This window comes from Callorhinus ursinus, unplaced genomic scaffold (genome assembly GCF_003265705.2).
Source record: "Callorhinus ursinus isolate GAN/ISIS: 27379988/994484 unplaced genomic scaffold, GSC_fseal_2.0 scaffold41, whole genome shotgun sequence".
NCBI lineage: Eukaryota > Metazoa > Chordata > Mammalia > Carnivora > Otariidae > Callorhinus > Callorhinus ursinus.
This window is the reverse complement of record NW_027397103.1, coordinates 10,893,894-10,915,586: the sequence shown is the minus strand read 5'-3', so window position 1 is coordinate 10,915,586 and position 21,693 is coordinate 10,893,894. Positions and strand designations below refer to the sequence as shown.

General features: G+C 48.9%; 1 protein-coding gene and 1 long non-coding RNA gene across 8 annotated transcripts in view; one reads left to right on the top strand and one right to left on the bottom strand.

Annotated features, from left to right (window-relative positions):
• Positions 1 to 4,382: 4,382 nt before the first annotated feature.
• On the bottom strand, positions 4,383 to 13,077 carry LOC112837364 (uncharacterized). Of its 2 annotated transcripts, XR_012374864.1 has the most exons (3): positions 12,430 to 13,077; positions 6,734 to 6,881; positions 4,383 to 5,389 (listed from the first exon to the last, which is right to left on the bottom strand). It is a non-coding gene; the product is annotated as an uncharacterized lncRNA (long non-coding RNA). The 2 variants fall into 2 exon arrangements; XR_003211707.2 differs by lacking the exon at positions 4,383 to 5,389 and having other exon boundaries at positions 5,711 to 6,881.
• The window catches only part of KDM2B (lysine demethylase 2B), a 118,198-nt gene continuing 109,210 nt past the window's right edge, over positions 12,706 to 21,693 (top strand). For 2 of the 6 annotated variants that reach the window (XM_025889577.2, XM_073881173.1), the window contains exons 1-4: positions 14,033 to 14,070; positions 14,744 to 14,888; positions 17,848 to 17,926; positions 19,198 to 19,244. In XM_025889577.2, coding sequence (XP_025745362.1) covers positions 14,056 to 14,070; positions 14,744 to 14,888; positions 17,848 to 17,926; positions 19,198 to 19,244 — 286 coding nt within the window. In that variant the 5' untranslated portion in view covers positions 14,033 to 14,055. Of the gene's footprint in view, positions 12,736 to 13,392; positions 13,673 to 13,798; positions 13,853 to 14,032; positions 14,071 to 14,743; positions 14,889 to 17,847; positions 17,927 to 19,197; positions 19,245 to 21,693 lie in introns of those variants that run through there. The other 4 variants (XM_073881174.1, XM_073881172.1, XM_025889574.2 and 1 more) reach the window with 4 other exon arrangements.

The following is a 21,693-nucleotide window of genomic DNA, read 5'->3' as shown; positions in this document are numbered from 1 at the left end:
ATATTTTTTATTTTTAAAATTTTTATTATTATTATTTTGTGTGTGTGAGTAAAGCGATAGAAGTTTATTAAGTGAAGATACAGAAAAAGCTCTCAAGAGTAAGAGGGGTCCCAACAGAGTTGCCAACGAGGACATGTAGGGTTGGTCTTTTATAGAAAGCTAACCAGGGAACTTAAATAGTGACCATCGGAGACGGGAAGGGCCCTACTATAGGCAAAGTCCCTGAGGTGGGAGAAAGCCATTTAAGAAAAGCCAATGAACAGAACGCAGAATTGGGTAGGGTTAGGCCAACATTCCTTCTTTTGAGGAAGGGGAATTGACCAAATCTTTGTCCAGACGCCTGTCACCCGAGACTTATGACCAGCGGCTGCACTATTCGCCTTTGACTGGCCAACAGGTGCCCGGTTTTGCTGTTTATGAGAAGAGGTCGTCTAAGGGAGAGATGTCTCCCAGGAAAGAAAAGAGCCTGCTTTTACTCACCCTTTGGTGGAAGTGATCCCAGGTTTCGGCACCAAAATGAAGCAGTAGAGCTAGGTTCTTGTCTCATGGTGTTGAAGAATGAATCTCTTGGACAACAGAGAGTGAGTAAAGCGACAGAAGTTTAAGTGAAGATACAGAAAAAGCTATTAAGAGTGAGAAGGGTCCCGACAGGGTTGCCCTATTTTTTTTTTTAAAGTCTTATTTTTATTTATTTGAGAGAGACAGAGAGAGCAAGCCCTCAAGTGAGCAGAGGGAGAGGGAGAAGCAGACTCCTCGCTGAGCAGGGAGCCCTACGTGGGGCTCTATCCCAGGACCCTGAGATGATGACCTGAGCTGAAGGCAGACACTTAACCAGGCGTCCCAGTACTACGATAGCTTTTGATTCAGACTGTTTTCTGAGGAACCCGAGGAAAACATATTCTGCAATTTTCCCATTCTCCTGTTGATGAATAGTTGGGTTGTTTCACGTTTTTTGAGACTGCATACAATGCAGGGAGGGCTGACATCCTTGTTCATGCCTCCCAGTGCACTTGTGGCTGTTTCTCTAGAATGTTCCTAGAACTGGAACTGCTGGATCCTAGGTCGAACGCTCCTTCAGCTTTACCATATATCACCCACTTAATTTCCAAAGTGCTGACTTACTTTCCCACTTTATTTCTCTCCCGGCCCCTGCCCTCACTCAGCTCACTGTACTGGGGTCACTCAGGCCTTCTTTCAGTTCCTTTAGCACATGTGCTCCCCCATCACGGGACCTTTGCATCTGCTATTTTTTCTGCTGAGAACACTTCCCCTACCCTCAGCCTAGCTAAGACCTCTTCTTTCCGCGGTGCTTAGCTCTGTGCTGAGAGCCACTCCCTGACTTCCTCCTCAAGCCCAGACCAGGTCAACCCCATCCTCTCCATGCCCACATTATATACCCCAGAGCCTCGCATACCTCTCTGTTGTGATACACTTATTAGTTGCAAGGTTCCATCTATCTGTGCAACTATCGGCACAAAGTCGGTCAATTCTGCTACGTTTCACTAGCCTGAAAGGAGGAGCCACCATGTTTGCTTAAGCTTATTGCCCAATCTCCAGCATCCAACACTGTGCCTGGCACATTAGTAGGCCACTGGCATTATTATTCTCGTACCTATTCTATGTTCTCACTCATATTTGAATCCAGAATGTGATTTTTCCAGCATGTCTCAGTATATCTACTGCAGGCTGAAATCATGACAATGTAACACAGTCTCTTTCCTTGAGGAGCTCACAGAGGGAGGTCAATAAACATTTATTGAGCCTGCTGGACCCGGATGTATTTGAGTGCTTAGCACTGGTTTCATTGACTTAGATGTCACCTCTAGTGTGAGTACTACTATAATGAGTAATGATGATCACTGTTTATTGAGCATTTATTATGTGCCAGGCACTCTACTAAATGCTTTACAGTTACCATCTTATCCTACTTTCACATCCTACCAGGGAGGCACTATTTTTTTTTTTTTAAAGATTTTATTTATTTATTTGACAGAGAGAGACACAGCGAGAGAGGGAACACGAGCAGGGCGAGTGGGAGAGGGAGAAGCAGGCTTCCCACTGAGCAGGGAGCCCGATGTGGGGCTCGATCCCAGGACCCTGGGATCATGACCTGAGCCGAAGGCAGACGCTTAACGACGGAGCCACCCAGGCGCCCCAAGGGAGGCACTATTATTACCTCCATCTTACAGGTGAGGAAACAGCCTTAGACAAGTGAAGTCACTGGTTCAAGATCACACAGCTAGTAAATGGTGCCGACAAATTTCTCAGCCAGAGTGTCAACGTCCTACCATGATGCTAAGTTTCTCCTGCCCCAATTACACTGCTTTCAGTTGGACTCCCCAGACGGAGTGTTTAATCACAATAATAAATTAGCAATATCTACCATTATGGGGCACTTATTGAGCACTAATCACTTTATATCCATCCATTCATTTATTCAACAAATATTTATTGAGAACCTCGTGGGCCAAGCAGTATTTGACATGTGTGGGGTTACAGAGGTGGACAAAAGAGATTAAAATTGCTGCTTTGTGGAGTTGTCATCCTAGTGGGAGGAGAAGAACAACAACAAATAAATAAAATATATGATGGGGCGCCTGGGTGGCTCAGTTGGTTAAGCGACTGCCTTCGGCTCAGGTCTTGATCCTGGAGTCCCGGGATCGAGTCCCGCATCGGGCTCCCTGCTCAGCAGGGAGTCTGCTTCTCCCTCTGACCCTCCCCCCTCTCATGCTCTCTCTATCTCATTCTCTCTCTCAAATAAATAAATAAATAAAGTATTAAAAAAAATAAAATATATGATAGATGGTGACCAGTGCTACAGAGAAAATGAAAGCAGAAAAGGGAACTACGACGTGTAATGACTGGGGTTTCTGTGGTCTCATTTCATTCTCCCAAACATCTATTATTTTCCCATCGTGGAAATGATACTGAGATTCACTTGGTGAAGTCACTTACCCACAAGCACGCAGCTCATAGGCGGAGAAGTCAGGACTCTGGAAGGGCTGAGGATCCCATTCTTTGCTGTACACCTGAGTGCCTCAGATTTGGTAAACAAAAGGAGCATCCAAATTTCTTCTCTGAGTTTAAGGTCGGGCAGATGGGTAAGTTGACCCACGTGAGTGGAGAATTCACAAAATTATACTGAAGTGTCCTTGCCGTGCCCAGGGCAGACATTAAGCGTGATCCCCCGTGGGAGATGAGGATGCAGAGCCTGCGGTCAAGGCTCAGGCTGACGAATGGATTCCCGAGTTCGGGAGCAGAAGTCTAAGGCAGGCTAGGTCATTCTGGGGGTGCTGTTGACTCAGACACCTACCAACCCCTGCCCCCACAGCCCGCTCTGTGCCCCGCCCCCTTCCCCCCTGGGTCTCCGCACTCCAGGCCATTAAGCTGGGAGAGCAAGTGGCTAGTGACTAGTGATAAACCCCTGCCTCGGGCGCCTGGGTGGCTCAGTTGGTTAAGCGACTGCCTTCGGCTCAGGTCATGATCCTGGAGTCCCGGGATCGAGTCCCGCATCGGGCTCCCCGCTCGGTGGGGAGTCTGCTTCTCCCTCTGACCCTCTTCCCTCTCGTGCTCTCTATCTCTCATTCTCTCTCTCTCAAATAAATAAAATAAAAACAAAATTAAAAAAAAAAAAAATAAACCCCTGCCTCGCCCTGGGGAAGCCAAGCTCAAGCGCAAATAACGGCCTCCCAGACAAGGGGGTCTGCGGCGAGAACACAGGGTGTGCGTTTGCGGGCCTCAGCTGCAGGCCATGACAGCTGGCTCCTTACCCCCAGGTGACCCCCGCTCCCCGCCCCCGCGACTCAGTTTCTGCCCCGCAAATCTTGTGGACCGGTGAAGTAGTCTGGAAAAAGAGTAGGGGAGAGCCTGGGCTTTGGAGCTAGAAAGGTGTAGAGCACCACCTCCCCAGGTACATCACATTGTCTGTTGCACTTTAAGAGGGCCTCTTAGAATCTCTGCATCTTTTTCAAAGAAGTACACTTTCATTCATTCGACAAATTCATTCATTCATTCCAGAGACTGAGTACATTTTATGAGCCAGGCCCTAAAGGCTGAGGATAAGCAGTGAATAAGACCAAAGTCAGTCTCCTCAGGGACTTTTCCTTTTATTTCTTTAATTAAAAAAAAAAAAGTTTTTTAAGTAATCTCTAAGCCCAAAGTGGGGCTCGAACTCACGACCCTGAGGTTAAGAGTCCCATGCTCTACTGACTGAGCTAGCCAGGTGCCCCAGGGACTTTTAAAGAGAGAGCCAGACAATAGACTGCTAACACTTGAGTATTTTGTTATAATTGTGAGTATTCTGAATGAGAAAGAGGTGGGTTCTTTTTAAATATTTTATTTATTTATTTGACAGAGTGAGACACAGCAAGAGAGGGAACATAAGCAGGGGGAGTGGGAGAGGGAGAAACAGGCTTCCTGCTGAGCAGGGAGCCTGATGTAGAGCTCTGGGCTTGATCCTAGGACCCTGGGATGATGACCTGAGCCGAAGGCAGACACTTAATGACTGAGTCACCCAGGCGCCCCCTGAATGAGAAACAGTTTTGCGCTAGGGTAAACTGGGCAAACTCACCTGCTCTCAGTTTGCAAGGGGTGGTCTCAAAGATTTCTCTCCTTGGGCTGGGGTAAGAGCCAACTGTCCATCCGGCTTCAGAACATCCTAGCCTCACCAGGGAGAAAGGCCTGCTCTCTGCCATGAACAGATGCTATGGGGTGAAGAGGAGGCTTTCCTACAAAGGCTGGGCTGTGTATGAATCTAGGAGGTACTCAAGCAATTGGTGAATTAATGAAGGTCATTTCAAGGTTTAAAAAGCCACTGATTCCATCTGCAAAGGATGTTATAATGGCTAGCTAGGAAAAGAGAAAAATCTCAGTACTGTTAGCCTAGATCTCTGGAAGGGTGAGGAATTTGGGGATTAAGGGAGGCACAGTAGGGATACAGGATTTTCATTAGACAGGTACTTTTTTTTTTTTTTAAGTAGGCTCCACGCCCAATGTAGGGCTTGAGCTCCCCACCCTGAGATCAAGAGTCACTCACTCTACTCACTGAGCCAGCCAGGTACCCTTAGACATGTACTTTTAAACTGGGTGCTGGCCCTGTGCTATAGGTAAGGAGATACATCCATGAGGCACACAGGGTCCCCACCCTCCCAGGGCTCCCAGTCAGCTGAGAGCATAGGCAACAATAAGGTAATGTGATAAGCATTATGAGGGGGGCAGGAAAGAGAAGACATCAAAGCTTGTTCCAAGAGGGTGAGAGAGCTATTGGGAGGAGAACTGAAAGGTGAGACTCCTCCTGGTGGAAGGATCAGCATATGCAAAGGTCTGAGGAGAGAGAAAGCAGGTTTATTCAAAGAACTCAAAATAGTTGAGCTTGGTCAGACTTCCAAGGCTTGTTGGGGAGAGAACAGATGTTGGAGAGAAAAGCAGGGATATTCCACCCACGTTGGGCAGCCTTCCCCTTGGAGGAAAACATTTCCCTCGATCCAGAACTAGCTAGGGTTATGAAGTCCAGAAGGTCGACTTCATTTTAACGAAGACACAGCATTTACTGACCACCCGGTTACAGAACACTGGTTCATTCAATCCTCATAGAACTCTTAGATGTTTGACATGACCGCCCCCATTTTACAGATAGGATAACAGGCTCAGTTTGGCCACCTTGTCCAAGCTCACCAGATCTGGGAATTTAGAATGTTCCTCTATGTAGATGCTTTTATTCTAGCAGTTCCTTTTTACCCGAGGTGATGCAGGTGAAAGCTTTTTTCTAATAGAGCCATGTCCACATGAGGCATTCTTGTTAACTCTGGCAGGGCTACTGGCCCCATCCGGTTCAGCTTGCAGCACTCAGGGAGCCCAGGAAGGGGCAGTAATGAAAGCCAAAAGGCCCAATGGCCTCTCTTAAAATTCCCTCATGTCTATTCTGGTTCCCTCTCTGGGGGTACTTCCAGATACTATCTTCTGCTAAATAGAGAGTTTGATTCTCAGAAGTTGCAAGACGTGGGAGGTTAAAAAAAAAAAAACAAAAAAAACCCGGCAGCATCAACAACGACAAAAAGGCCTGCAGCAGCCTGAACACAAAGAGTTTGAATTTTGAACAAAGGGCAGAGTGAGACCCGAAAGTAAATGCTGACACATCCTCTCTCCAGCTGTGAGCTGGGGGTCTGAGGGCTGCTGCAAAGGTCATCAGTCTCTACATCTTTGGGGCAGGAAATGCAATTCAATCCTCTCAGTGACTGATTGCTCTGCAAGATTAATGGAATCGTCCACAACACTGGTCTCTGTTCTGACAGCACAAAAAGTGAATCAGACTTCTCCCCTCCCCTCTCCTCCTCAAGGTCAGCTGATTCCCCATTTTAAAAGTTCAAAACTTTTTCTCCAGGAAATCTGTTCCCCTGGGGGTGTTCCTTTGTGGAGCGAAACTCTACCTCCTGGAGTGAGATCCAAAGGTGATGCTTGAAGGTCTGAGGACCTTTCTAGGTTTTCATCTGTTCCTACTTCATCTTTCAAAATAAAATTAATGTTAAGGGCGAAATCGTCCCTGAAAGGGTTAACGGCCAGCCCTGCTGTCCGGCCCTCAGGGACTGGCAGCCAATGACAACTTAGCATGATGAAGTAATGCCTGGGTTTTGATTTCCATTGGTTAATACACATGTCCATCAATAGAAAGATGCAAGTTTTGAAAGTATCTTTGAACTTTTATGACTCTCCTTCTGGAGTTAACCCCTTAATTAACTCACCTGTTATTTCCAAATTTCCTTCGGATCCTAGCACGGGAAGATGCAGAGCTTTAGACACGAAGTCTTCCCCAAATGCCCAAAGCCAGACACTCAGGCTATATGTAAGCTGGTCTTTCTAACTTTGATACTTCCATCTACACAGGACTAGTGAAAAAAATTAAAAAAAAAAAAAAGAAGAAAACAGAATACTTTAACAGAAAAAGTATGGTCTGTTGTTCCCCAAAATATTTTTCAAATTTATAATACAAAATATGACAAAAATCTAGGATTTGGCAAAGCTTGGAGGTGAACATACAAGTCCTTGGTATATTTGGTATATTTACTTTCCATGCCCTTCTTTATGCTTTAAATACCTGATAAATTTAAAAGGGCAAATAATACATAAGATGGTCTCTATATAACCCCTTCAAAATTTTCTCCCTCCTCAGAAGTGATCTTCTTCTTCTCTTTTAACTTATTTTTTATTTTTATTTTTTTAAAGATTTTATTTATTTATTGGAGAGAGAGAATGAGAGAGAGAGAGAGAGAGAGAGAGTGCGCGCACATGAGGGGGGGAGGGTCAGAGGGAGAAGCAGACTCCCTGCTGAGCAGGGAACCCGATGCGGGACTCGATCCCGGGACTCCAGGATCATGAGCTGAGCCGAAGGCAGTCTCTTAACCACCTGAGCCACCCAGGCGTCCTTCTCTTTTAACTTAAATGGGATCACAACATATATGTTATTCTGACTTTTTTGTTTCTTAACCAATCTTGAAGTTTTTCTGAATCATGACTTCAGATTTATCTCATCCTTACCTAATATTTTAGAATGATGCAGTTCTACAGATAGTATATGGAAAAATCTCCAAGATCATATTAAGTGAAAAAGGAAAGGAAAGGACAGTGGGTATATTCGTATGACATAATCACAATAGAAAATACATAGATGTGTGTAAATGCATAAACTATTTCTGATAGATACCCAAGATACATGCTAACAAGTTTTCTGGAGATGGGAGTGTGAAGGAGAGAAACTCGGTGGGTGGGCAGGGATGGGGGAGAAAGACTTAAAGCAATTTTTTTTTTAAGATTTTATTTTTAAGGGGCGCCTGGGTGGCTCAGTCATTAAGTGTCTGCCTTTGGCTCAGGTCGTGATCCCAGGGTTCTGAGATCGAGCCTCACATCGGGCTCCCTGCTCCGCAGGGAAGCCTGCTTCTCCCTCTCCAACTCCCCCTGCTTGTGTGCCCTCTCTCGCTATGTCTCTCTCTGTCAAATAAATAAATAAAATCTTAAAAAAAAAAAAAGGTTTTATTTTTAAGTCATCTCTACACCGGTGTGGGGCTCGAATAACCCACAGATCAAGAGTCACATGCCCGACGGAGACAGCCAGGAGCCCCAAGACCTGAAGCAATTTAAAAACAATTTTTAAGTTGTGGAATATTTCATAAGTATAATAGAATTTGTAAAATTTTAAAGTACATTTTAAAGAATTACACTCAGGTGCCCACCATCTAAATTAAGAGACAGAAAATCACCAGCACCTTTCTCTGTTCACATTCCCTGCCCCAGAGCGGAGTCTCTTCTGCACTTTGTGTTAATCACTCTTTTGCTTTTATTTATGCCTTACTGCTTATGTATATATCTAAACAATATTTAGTTGGTTTAGATCTGTGTGATTTTGAAATTTATTGTCTTTTTTTTTTTTTAAAGATTTTATTTATTTATTTGAGAAAGAGAGAATGAGAGACAGCACGAGAGGGAAGAGGGAGAAGCAGACTCCCTGCTGAACAGGGAGCCCAATGCGGGACTCGATCCCGGGACTCCAGGATCATGACCTGAGCCAAAGGCAGTCGCTTAACCAACTGAGCCACCCACGCACCCTGAAATTTATTGTCTTAAAAAGGATGAATAAAATGAAATTCCTGTTTGAGTAGGGTAATACAGGTACATAGTACAAAATTCAAAAGGTACTACACCTTAGAAAATGAAATTAAGTCTGTAAGGTTCCAAGTCAGGCAACTCTAACGCATGTGTGTTAAAAATGTCACCCTGTACCAAAGAATACATTTGCTTCTCTTTTCCCGGTTCTTTTCCCCATTTTTTGATTCTATATCTTTCCAAAGAAAATCCTGTACATACAAAAGAATAAATGTAGATATAAATTTGTCCCCTTTGGTTGATGTAAGTGGTCAGCACAATTTAGTATAAGTATTCTACACCTTGTTCTGTTTTGTGTTAATCTTTTTTTCTTTTTTTAGATTTTATTTATTTGGGAGAGAGAGAGAGCAAGCAAGCATGAACGGGAGGAGGAGCAGAGGGAGAAGCAGACTCCTGCTGAACAGGGAGCCCAATGCGGGGCTCAATCCCAGGACCCCGAGATCATGACTGGAACCAAAGGCAGATGCTTACTTAACCCACTGAGCCACCCAGGTACCCCTGTTTTGTGTTAACTTAAGGATATCATGAAATCATCCTGCATCAGTATATACAGAACTACCTTATTCTTCTTGATGATTTGATAACATTTCTTTTTTTATTTTATTTTATTTTATTTTATTTATTTATTTGAGAGAGAGAATGAGGGAGAGAGAGAGAGCACATGAGAGGAGGGCGGGTCAGAGGGAGAAGCAGACTCCCCACTGAGCAGGGAGCCCGACGCGGGACCCGATCCCGGAACTCCAGGACCATGACCTGAGCCGAAGGCAGTTGCTTAACCAACTGAGCCACCCAGGCGCCCCTGATAACATTTCAATGGACAGATAAATAGTCCAAGAATTATTTAATCAGTTCCCCAACTTTTGGATCATTTTCAGTCTGTTTCTGTTGCAAATAGGGCTAGAATGGATTGCATCTTTGTTTTTGTGTCTATCAGCAGGATATATATCAGGAAGTGGTTACCCATTTCTAAGGCTTCCTGCCCCATCACCAATGATCTGTCCTTGAGATCTGGGCAGGTGGGACAATCATATCTAACCGGTATCCCCAGGTGCCCACAGTGCTATGCTTTTGGCAGGCACTCAGAGTGAGTGGTTTAAGGAATAACACTCCAAATATTCACATTGTACCAGAAGGCCCCTTCGAGGAAACCTTTGCAGACATCCCTGTCCCCTTCCCCCACTCATCATTCCAATACTTCATTTTCTCAGGGTCCCTTCTTTCATTCCCCAGATATTTCCAGAAGGCTGATTATAGAGACACAGTGCCAAATCAGACTCTGAGATATATCTAGTCTGGTAGGTGAGTTAAGACAAATTCCGGAAAACACTGTAAGTTTGCACTGTCCAATAACATAGACACTAGCTACAGACAGCTATTTAAATTTTAATTAAAATTAAATAAAATTTAACATTCATTTCCTTAATCTCACTACCCACATTTCAAGTGCTCAGTAGTCACATGTGGCTAGGGGCTGCTGTTGGACAGCGCAGACACAGAATATTTCCATGACCGTGTCCTAGGGGAGAGCTGGGCAGGGAGGCATCAGGAGCGGTAAAGCCTGTGAGCTCTGGATTCCTACAAGCCCTGGGTGCGGATGCTGTCTCTGTTACTCTACAGCTGTAAAATCTGGGCAAGTAACTTGACCTCTCTTTGAGCCTCAGCCATAGAGGTGGGGAATTATAGACCCTCCCTCATTGGGGCTTTGGGGAAGAAAGGCATTAACAAACGGGAGTGGCTTTGCTCAAAGACCGGGTAAGCACTCAAAAATCAGGAGCTCCTCTAATTATGTATGAGAATGGCTTCAGTTTCTAAAATCTTGGGGATTCCTAACTCCCTTGGGAGCTGTCTGTCCACTCCCTGTCCAGGCTGGAGTATGTCTACAATCAGAGCCGGTTCTTCGATATCCCTGCTGTCTTAAAGCACAGAGCTGCTCAATCAACCTTTGATGAATGAAGAAATGAATGAATGGGGCCAACCCGGCCAGGATTTGACTGGGTCTTTTGTAAGAATGAGAAGGAGGGTCCGGGAAGTCATTATTACTAAGTTTCAAATACAACCGGCCTGGTCTTTTTTTTTTCCCTACAAGAAAAAGTACCTCTCTTGGAGAAGCACCTTAATCTTCCCTCCCCTTCTCTCACCTACTGCCCACGCCTCTGGTACAATTAGGCAGCACTAGGAGCTCAAGGGTCTTGGCCCTTCCCCCTTTGGCCCAAAATAACCTCCTCCCCCACTTTGAGCAAATGCCTGGAATTCTTTCAACGGGAGGACAAAGCCTTTCATCTGCCAATTACTGATAAAGGGAAAATGCAAATATCTCTGGGGAAGGTGATCCATCAAGGGCCCAACATTTACTGAGGGACCACTTAGGACCAGGCGGTAGGGTAGGCACTCTGGGGGAGTCCGAGGGAACAAGCCCCCCCCCTCCGTTGGCCCATTCTTCTCTTTGGTCTGTAGTTTCCTCACGGTTTGTAAAGGGAAGGGATTAAATTAGGTGACGACTCAACCCCTTCCCACTCTGACAGGCCAGGAACTCCCCATTGGGGTGATATATGGACTTAACTGTTTTTGCACTGAGGTGCTTGCCATCGGATCTTTTCCTGACACCAGGCTTTGGGGACCCCTCTGAGGCCACATGGAGAGAGAAGGGTCCCTGGGAGGAAAGGAGAATTAGGATCAAGCAGTCTATTTTGGTTTTGCCTTACTGCACTTTACTTCCTTTCCATGACCCTCCAGCCCAGACGCCCGCCTTTGAACATGTTCATTTCATTATGTGGGAACAAGGAGGGTGGTCAGCATCCAAAAAGGCTGTGATGGCAGAACCAGGCTCCAGTTTGAGCCCTGGTGACTACACTTACAAGCTTGTGGCCTTGGGTGAGTGGCTTTGCCTTTCTGAGACTCAGTTTCTTCATTTGTAACATGAGGAATAACAAGACTATTATTCTTCGAGGGGTCTTGACAGAGGCTGAGGGCAAAAACCCTTCTCATTCCCACTAAGCTAACCTGGGCTATGTCAGTTTGGAAATAAATTTTGATATTTGCCATCTAGTGAACTGGGATTAAAACAAACCTCAAAGAACAGTTTTTAGGGGTGGGTGGAAAAGAATATAGGAAGACAGGACAGGAAACTTTAAGGTGAGTGAGGGGGAAGCTGTCTCTTAGGGTGACCAATACAGAGCGGATGGTTCATATCCGATCTCTCATGGGGAAGCCACTTCCTCTCCACACATCTGAGCGTTGACGAGGGAGGATATTGGCTTGGCGCACAGGAATCACCCCGACTGCTCACGTCTTTGAGCCTCAGTTCATCTCTCTGCAAAATGACCTGCTCCAACTATCCTACAGGCTTAATGGCAGAAATAAAAATACATTTAAGGTTTTTTTTTGTTTGTTTGTTTGTTTGTTTTTTTGGCCAAGTCGGCTACGAGCATCCATGTTCTTTATTGGAGCTGCGTTCTGTTGTCAATTCCTCCCGATTGTTACCCCAAAGAGCAGGCCCAGTTGGACTGGAGGAATGTTTAGGGCCAGCCTTGCCCATAATCCAAGTCGACCTGACTGTTGTTCATAATGGAATCACAGGAAGGCACCTTTAGGACTCCACTTCTGGGGGTAGTCATAGCCAACCAGTTATACTGAGGGAAAGCAAGAGAGAGCCAGTACCTCTGCCAAGAATTCCTACAGGATTCATCAAGGGGCACCCAAAGTTCCCCGCGCCCCATCCCTGAGCGTCTTGCACCTTTCCACCGACTTTTCTCCTATAAACGGCCAATAAGGGCTTACCCTTCGCCTGCTTGCCCGCTGCGTTAGGAGGCGCCAGATCCGATTCCCTCGGTATTTCACTCCTGAGCATCTATTTCCTTCTCTTGGCGAGCGCAGAGACCTTTAAAAACTGTCCAACTTCTGTTCCAGGGCTCGTCGCCTAGTAAAGGACTCCACAGACGCGGGCAGGATGAATGAATGAAAGGCAACGTCTTCCGGTCAGCTCGGGTCTGAAAAGGCTCTGGTCTGGCTGTATTTCCTGTACCTGCGTGTGTGTGGGTCCATGTCTTTGAGTCCGGGAGTTTAAAAGTTATGCAGTCCGTACAGGTATGGAGCTGCGCTAATTTCTTCCTGAGCCCCCAAATGCCTCCTCCATATGGCAGGTCCTCATATGGGGGTCTGGAGAGGATCGCCCCCCCCCAAGCAAGACATGCAGCAGAAAAGAAAAAAACAATTATATATACAAAGCTCTTTGAATTTGGGTCGGCCACGTAGGTAATGGGGTGGGGTGGATGAAGGAAGAGGAAGAGGGGTGGCCCGTGGGGGCCGTGGGCAATGGGGGCAGGGATTGAGGTGGGGGGTCTTTTTTGGGGGTGCCAGGCCTCGGGGGCTTTCTAGCCAGCAAGCTCGGCTTGCATTTCCGCGCCTCCCGCTGAGACCAGCCGTGCAAATCTGCACCTCCCTCCCCACCCCCTCCTCCTTCCCTCCCTCCCTGCCCCGCCATCTCCGGGATGCGCCCGCCGCCTGCAACTCAGCCCTCCAAAAGTCAGCTCTGCACACAACTCCCGGGCGGCGGCGGCGCCTGCGTGCAAGGCGCACTCGTGACCCAACAACAAAACAGCGATGCCAGGGCGCTAACGGCGCCCGGTGCCTCCCGGGCGCCCTCCCCGCCCCACACCTCCTCGGGCAGCCGCCCCCGCCCCCCCCATCCCGGGCCGAGTGCCCCCTCCACTAGCCCGGCCGCGGGCTCAGAGCGCGATCGGCAACAATGTTTACGTTCCGGGGATTATGACGTCGACGCCTCCCCCCCCACAACTGCTGAAAATGGTTTCCTAGGACTTTGCAAACGGATCTGCTTAAGTGTTGGTGCAAAACTTTGTAGATCTCGGCTGTGGCTTGCTTTATTTATTTATTTTTTGGTTTGTTTTCTTTGGTCTTCCCTCCTTCCCCCCTCCGCCAAAATGCAGGGGGCAGGAGTGTTGACAATTAATTGGTGAACTCTCCTAAAAAAATGGAGGCAGAGAAAGACTCTGGAAGAAGATTGGTGTGTAGCTTTTTTTTTTTTTTTTCCAAATCTGTATCTGGTAATGATAGATCTATTTTTTTTTGTTGTTGTTGTTTCTTGCTGCCTTTTCTTTCCTTTTCTGTATTTTGCAAGAGGACCGGAAAAAATATAATAAATTGCATGCAAAAGGAAGCAAGCAGCTTACTCCTCCAGTCCCTTGTGAGGCGCAGAGTCTCAGACACTTAAGTGGGGAGGTGGTAGCGGGGAAAGGCGTGGAGAGAGGCTGAGCGGGCTCGGGGTTCGCCCGGAATCTGGGGGGCTGCAGGGCCCGGCGCTGGGCGGTTGAGGGAGGAGGCAGGGGATGCGGGGAGTGGTGGGGGAGTCTCCTTAGGAAGTGAGTGTGCGCGCGCGCTTGTGGGGAGATGAGGCAGCTGCTGGTGCGTTTTGGGGTCTCCGATGGGAGCTTTGTGGCGGGCCGTCTGCCTCTCCCCCTCCCAAGCCCCGACCTCCCCCTCCACCTCTTCTTCTAGCACTGGCGGGCGGTCGGCGGGGGCGGCTGGGGTCTCAGCCCTTCCATTTCAGCTTTCCAGCTTCCCGAGTAGCTCGGGGGCGGCTCCAGCCTTAGAAATGCCGCCGGCCCCCGGTTCCGGCTTTCCGGCTCTGCCGCGGCGGCCGCCCGGGCTGCTGTTAGCGCCGAGCCGGGCGCTGCGGTGGCTCCTCCCGGGGCCTACAAATGCCCCGCCAGCCCGTGCGCGGAGCCCCCTTCGCGGGTTACATAACCAGGCTCCTGGCCGAGTGGGCAAAACTCAACACCTATCGGGGGTGGGGGGCAAGGGAGAGCCCCCCTGATGTCCTTTCCACGGCCTCCAAAGATGCAGGAGGGGAGTGTCCTGTGTAGGGCACAGCCGGACCCCGGGGGTGCGGGCCCCTCTCGTTATCCTGGTTTTCAGCATCTTTGGCATTTGCGCAAAGTTGCTCGGGTCGCAGTGGTGGGGTGCGGGTGGGGGGGGGCGCGCAACTCCTGCACCTGCTTGAGCTGGGCCTAGGGTAAGAGGCGACCCCCCAGTTCCCCCAGTAATGCCTCGGGCTCTCTGGTTTGGGTCCCCGCAGCGTCCGATTGACCGCCAGAGGTACGACGAGAACGAGGACTTGTCGGACGTGGAGGAGATCGTCAGCGTCCGCGGCTTCAGCCTGGAGGAGAAGCTGCGCAGTCAGCTGTACCAGGGGGACTTCGTGCACGCCATGGAGGGCAAAGGTGAGACGCCCCCTCCTCGGGCCGCCCTCCGCGCCGCGGCCCGAGCGCACGTGGGGAGGGAGCTGCCGGTGGCTGGGTTCGTATTTCGCGCCCGCGTCCCCCATTCCAGGGGATCCGGTGACGAAACGAGGCCGAGCACTGGGGGGGTGGGGTGGGGTGGCGAAGGAGGAGGGCAGGCGGGAACGGGGGCCGGGCGTGGGCCTAAGACCCGGCCCGCGCCCACAGCCGGCCCCAGGGTGGGCAGAGCCGGGGGACCGGCGGTCCGAGGGACCTGGGGACTGACGGGTGGACGGAGGGAGGGCGGGTACGCGGCATTCTACCCCTCCCAGAGCCAGCCCAGCTTCTTGTGCTGAATGAGGTGCGGCTGCCTGACTGGGAGAGGGGCTGGGGTGCCCCTGGGAAGAGGACCCCACTAGGCCTGAAGCTTCCCAAACCCCGTCCCATTTCGGGCCCTGCCCGTTAGGAGCTGGTGCTGGGGATGCTCGGGTCACGGAATGATGCTTCCTCAGCCCCTGGGTCTGCGGAACCCTGCAACCTTCTGGTCTCGGCCAGATTTGAGCAGGGCCCGGATGAGTTCAGAACTGTTGGTCGGAGCTCCCACTTATGCCTGAGGCCTCTGGCCCTTCAGTCTTGACAGTTTGAAGTCGGGACTGGGGGTAAGAGAGTTTTACTCCCTCCGGCTTCAGGCTGAGATCCCTGACCCCTGTAGTTTGAAGTGAAAATGTGGGGTACCCCTCTGGGGAACAAAGTTTCTTCTCAGCCTGAGACCTTGAGAGCTCTGTCCCTGGTAGGCCCTGCCAGCTTAGAGAAGTTGGGGAAGCCTCTGGGGTTTTGGGGTGTCACCCCAGCCTGAGACCTTCAGGGCCTGAGTTTCTCCCTAACCCTAGTATTAGGAAGGTGTCTGGTGGTGTCCTGCCAACGTTGGGGTGATGCTCTGGCTTGGGTATTGAGACCTCCAGAGGCCCCGTGTGACCTGTGGTTCTGCCTGTGGAGTTGGGGTTTTGGAGATGCCCCTGCCTACCTAGGTACTTCCCTGGGCTCTCTGGGGTTTTTAAGTTGTTTTTTTTCCCTCTTAGATATTCAAGTTTCCGTTATAATACACCGTTATAATACACCGTTTTCATTTTGTTGACTCCCCCCCCCAACCCCACCCCTTGGAAAACCTTCCATCCCTCAGTGAGCTGATGACAGGGGCAGTGCCTTCCCCTTCAGGTTCTGGTTGAGTGGCTGGGGCTTTAGGTTAGCCCCCAGAAGAGACAGTCCTGGCTTTGCATTTTTGAAGTTTCTCTTTTGTGCCCACTGCTTCCTGGGGTGCTGGGCTTCAGTGGTAGGGGGTAGTTGTTGGGGGAGGGAAGAAGACATTTCTTTCAACCTGCCAGGTCTTTGCACCCTGAGGTAGACCGTCTGGGGGGCTAGTCTCAACTACAATCAAATTTCCTTAGCACAAATGGGATTTCAATTCCTTTTGTTTCTTTCCCATTTTACTGAGTTTGGTGGATCCTATGAGAAAACAACATGCATACTCTTCCTAGTCATTTGTAAGGAATTCTCAGCCCAAGATCTGAGTGTTTTCTCAAGCTCATTTGAGGAAGTTGAAGCTGAGGAGAGTGGGGGTGGGGGGCGGGCTTTGGGTGTGGGTGTGTAGGGGGTAGATTCCAGCTAGGGAGAGCCCTTAAATCTTCTGTCCAGGCTCTTTTCAAAGGAGAGGGCCCTAGCGATTTGGTAGTTAATTCAGATCTGGCCCCAAAACTTCGAGGGAGGAGCTGAGAAACAGAAGGAGCCCTTAGCCTGGATTCAAAATAGAAGCTTCTTAAACTTCTCTGCCTTTAAATCCTTAGGAATCCCCATTCACTGTGAGCCCCTGGGGATCTGAGCTGCTAAGGTCAGGGCTTTCCCCAGCTCTGGTTTTGTTCTCTTCCTCTGCTCTGAGCAGAGTTGCCTTGGCCTCCTCCCCCACCAAGCTGCCCTGGTGAACTGTTTGCCTGGGGCAGGGGCTCCCGAGGCCTGTGGTCTCTCCTATCTCTCCTCCAACTGGCCAGGGAGGGCTTGTGGCCTTGTGGCCTTGTGGATTGCTTTGGTTCACCTCAGGATTTGGGGATGTGATGGTTTATCTCAGCCTCCTTCGACTCCATATTTAGGAGTAAGTTTCGGTCAGATCCGCTGGTTTTGGAACCCGAGGAAAACGTAAAAACGAAGGCCTCCTTCATTCTCCAGGGCTTTTGAGAAGGGATTTGGGGGTCTACACTGGACAAAGCTGAAACGCAGCACTACCTTGTGAATTGGCTTTGGGCCTCACTGTGCCCTCTTCACGCTGCCTTCACCTGGGGGGAGCGTCCTGGTGGAAACAAGGATGGCAGTAGCTGGAGCAGAATTACACTATTAAGACAACAAAGCTATGCCCAGTTCTGTAGTAATTTTGGCACCAAATACACAGTTTCCAGGGAAACCAGCTTTTCCCCCCCTCCCCTTCACTATGCAGGATATTACAATAAGATCTTCCCCGATGCTCAGCTACAATGAGAACCCTCCTCCCAGCCTCCTCTCTGGGGCTTCAGATCCTCCCAGGTGGTATTCTTCAATTTTGCACTGCCTTTAACTTTCTGAGCTCAGCTTGGGGTGCATTTCTGTGTCCCTCTTTCTCAGCGATGGCTGGGGCCTTGGGGCCTTTTCTGTGCGGGGCTCTTCCATGAGTCTCCCTCCCCACCCTCCCTGGCCTTGGGCTGTTCATTGACAAGTTCTGACCCGTGGGGCATGCGGGGAATGACTGAGTAGACAGAGGAGCTGATAGTTGGCATGGGCTTTGCCTGCTCCATTTCCTTGTCATTTGACAGGGATCTCTTGCCCTAGAGCTGGAGCCTGCATCTGGTATAACCCTGTTCTTTCCTCTGACCGATTGATTGTGGCTCAATCTGCTCCTTCATGACTTAACCAACCTGTTTTAATTCCAATATCCAAACAGATTTCAACTATGAATACGTGCAGAGAGAAGCTCTCAGGGTTCCCCTGATATTTCGAGAAAAGGATGGACTGGGGATTAAGTAAGTTGCCTAAACGAATTGCTTCTTCCCATGTCTCTCTCCCTGACGTAGTTGGTAGTTTGAAATAGATTTCTTCTACCCTTTTCCCACCTCTCATCACAGAGAAGGATCTTTCTTCGTTATCTGGGGAGACTATCTCTTTGTTCAAGGCCTGACAAAGGGGAAAAACTCTCCAAAGATTGGTCTTTTTCAGAGAACTTGGGCAGAGAGGACAGAGGGTACTAAAACAGTGTTGACTTCTTTCCCTGACCCATCCCAGTTATGTGCAGGGACTTCTGAAGGAGAATTGTGCCCCCCTCCCACGTTAGGAAACTGAGGCAGGGCCTGAGCTATGAAGGGATTGGCCAGTCTCTAAGCCCAAAAGCAGGGCACCTAGAGACGTATTTTTCTACTCAGACTCCCACTATGTGGGAAATTGGTTCTTTTCTGTGGAGGGCATGTTTCCTAGGATGCTAGGCTCCAAGTCTCCTTTTTCTCTGCCTGCCCCAGCACCTGCCTCCCCCACTGTGTCTTGTTTGGTTTACATTGTCTTAGAGATCTGTCAGAGCTCCAGGTGGGGTGGGGGAGAGATCCGGGAGGAAGGCTGGAAGAACAGGTTTCCGCCCCTTGGGCAGGGGTGGAGAGGAGGCTGCTGGTATCATCCCAGCTTGCCTCCTCTCCAGCCTCTACTACCAGGCTTGCTCAAGAGTCTCATTCCTAGGGTAGAAATCAAACCTTTGACATCACTGTTAATTAATAGCGAAGGTCACCCCAGTCATTAGAGCCGGGGTTACCAAATCCCTGGAATTGGAATGATGTGTGTCTTTTTTTCCCCTTTGAACTTAAAGGATCCCTGCAACTCCTTTTATGGAGAGTATTTGCTAGAGGAAGAGACACAGAGAGAGCTGCCCACCCTAAAAGAGAGTGGGTGTTTGAATGCCCGGCTCTGGGACTTACCCTTGACACCACGGTTCAGTCTTCCCCTGAAAAGTGGGGTGGACGGTGGATGTCCCATCTTTTCTACGGCAGTGCTGAGTTCATATTGGGGAGAGTGAGGGAATTGGTTTGCCTACTGGGGTGAGGAAAGGACTCAGTGGTTGGAGAGGGACCCTCCCTTGGGGCATTGACTTGGTCTATCACTCTTCCTCTGGATTATCTGATTTTGGGTTCCCAAACTGAGAACAAGGGCACCCTCTTGGAAAAATGGCCTTTCCCTTGCCCCCAAGGTTGGGTTGGGTTGAACTCTCTTGTTTCTGGCCTCTCAGCAAATGCCTATACTCCTCTTTTTCCAGGATGCCTGACCCTGATTTCACAGTCCGAGATGTCAAACTCCTAGTGGGTAAGTTGCTTGCTGTGTGTGCAGCTCAGAGATGCCAGAAGTAGGGAGAACAAGGGGCAGGAGGTCTTCACCACCCGCCTATTTAGATTTCTAACTGCCTCTGAAAAGAAAGTCCCCGTGGGAAGAGGCAGGAGCAGGTGTGAGCTGCAACCGTCTCATTCTGGAGAACAGATCAGATTGGAAAAAGCCGTAAGAAGCTGTACATAAGGGTGTTTGCCAGCGCGCAGTTTTATGAGGCTGATTTGGACCCTAGCCTCCATCAGCAACACAACCTTAGATCTCTCCTTTGCGTTTGTTTGTGGGTTGCTGGGTAAACACTGGGTGCTTTGTGACCCCTGAAAGACTTTCAGACTTTCGAGGGGAGGGATCATTCTTCCTGCTTCCTCAGGGTTCTAGACAGGTCTAGGGTGGGGTTTGCCACCCTAGCCAGCAAATGCTTATTAACTCCCTGAGCACCTGCAGAGTGTAGCTGATCACTTAGTGCTCTGCAGGTGGCATTTCAAATGTTACGGAAGTCCTTCAATAAATCCATTCTTTCCAGAGGTGTTTCTCAGTTAGCTCCTACATGGTGGGCAAGTTCAGAGCTGTGAACATGACAGACAAGATCCCTCTCCTCGTGCTTAGAATGACACGCAACAAGGAAGTAAACAGTTTTTAAAAAATCTGTATCTTTTTGGAGGGTGATTAGGCCTATGAAGAAATAAAGCAGGATATTGGGATGGAGCGTGATGGGAGCTGTATTTATTTTATTTTTTTAGCTTTTATTTATTTATTTTTTTTAGAGATAGAGGGAGTGCGCGCGCGCGCGCGCGCACACACACACACACACACACACACACACGATGGTGGGGGAGAAGCAGAGGGAGAGGGAGAGAGAATCTTAAGCAGGCTCCACGCCCAGCGCAGAGCCCTACTTGGGGCTCTATCTCATTACCCTGAGATCATAACCTGAGCCAAAATCAGGAGTCGATGTGTAATAGGTTACCAGCGAAGGCGCCCAGGCACCCCTGGGAGCTGTATTTTAGATGGGGTGGTCAGAGAGGGCTTGTGTGTGTGTACATTTGGACAGAGACTTGACTGATGAGAAGTCAGCTGTGGGAAAGAACATGCCAGACTGAGGAACAGGCCAGGTCAAAGGCCAGGAGGTGGGGGAAGAGTAGAAAGAGAGGGAGAGGTCACAGGGCCAGGGCCATGGGGGGCCTTATAGGCGCTGGCAGGGAATTTGGGTCTGACTCCTGGTGTGAATGGGAAGCCGCTGGGGAGTTTTAAAGTAGGGCAAAGGAGGTAAGCTATGCTATCTGATCATTTTCTTTGGGAGAGGGTGAAAAACATTTTTTTTAATTGACATAAAATTCATACACCATAGAACTCACTACTGAACCATTTTAGAGTGCACAGTGCAGCGCTTTGAGTACATTCACAGTGTTGTGCAGCCATCACCATGGTGCCATTTTAGCACGTGGATCCCATACAAAGTCAACCCCCAACAACCAGGGATGTGCTTTTTGCCTCTGTGGGTTTGTCTACCCTGGACATTTCGTGTAAGTAGAATCACCCACTATGTGGCTTTTGTGACTGGCTCCTTTCACTCAGCATCCTGTTTTTGAGGTTCATCCACGTTATAGCAGGTGCCCATGCTTCATTCTCATTTGTGGGTGAGTAAGATTCCACTGGACGTGTGTGCATAGACTACATCTTGTTTATCCATTCGTCAGGAGATGGACATTTTGGTTGTTTCTATGCCTCGTCTGTTATACATAATGCTGCTCTGAATACTTGTGTATGAGTTTTCGTGTGAACATACGTTTTCATTTCTCTTAGGTTTATACCTAGGTAACTGGGTCATATGGTAACTATATTTAACCGAGGACCTGCCAGACTTTTTTCAAAGCAGTTGGCCATTTTGTATTCCCATTAGCAATGTACAAGGGCTCCAGTTTCTCCACATCCTCGCCAAAACTCGTTCATTGCCTGTCTTTTTGATGATCGCCGTCCTAGTGGGCATGAAGTGGTGTGATATGATTTACATTTCATAAAAGCCGACTCTGGTGGCTGTGTGGGATGGAAACAGCTAGCCAGTGGTTGTGTCAGATATTCCAGCTAGAATAATTGACCACAAAGTGTGTTAACAGCTACTCAGAAGGGAGGACCCATCAGCTATAAGGAGATGGTGCTGATGATGGGTAGAAGAATCTCAGTTAATTGGCAAGGACTTGCTCAGGGGGTACATTTTTTTAAGCTGGATTCTAGAAATGCTGAAGGAGGTGAGCATCAGAGCAGAAGGGGCAGACTTTCCAACACTGTGCAGAAGATGGGACAATGGACCCCCAAAATTAAGTCTTGGCACCGACAACCCACTCCGGTGCCTCAGCCCTACCCAGTGCCTTTGCTGTTGGACAACCTTAGTTCGAAGCCCAGCTCTGCCAGTTGACTGATTTGGGGCAAGCTG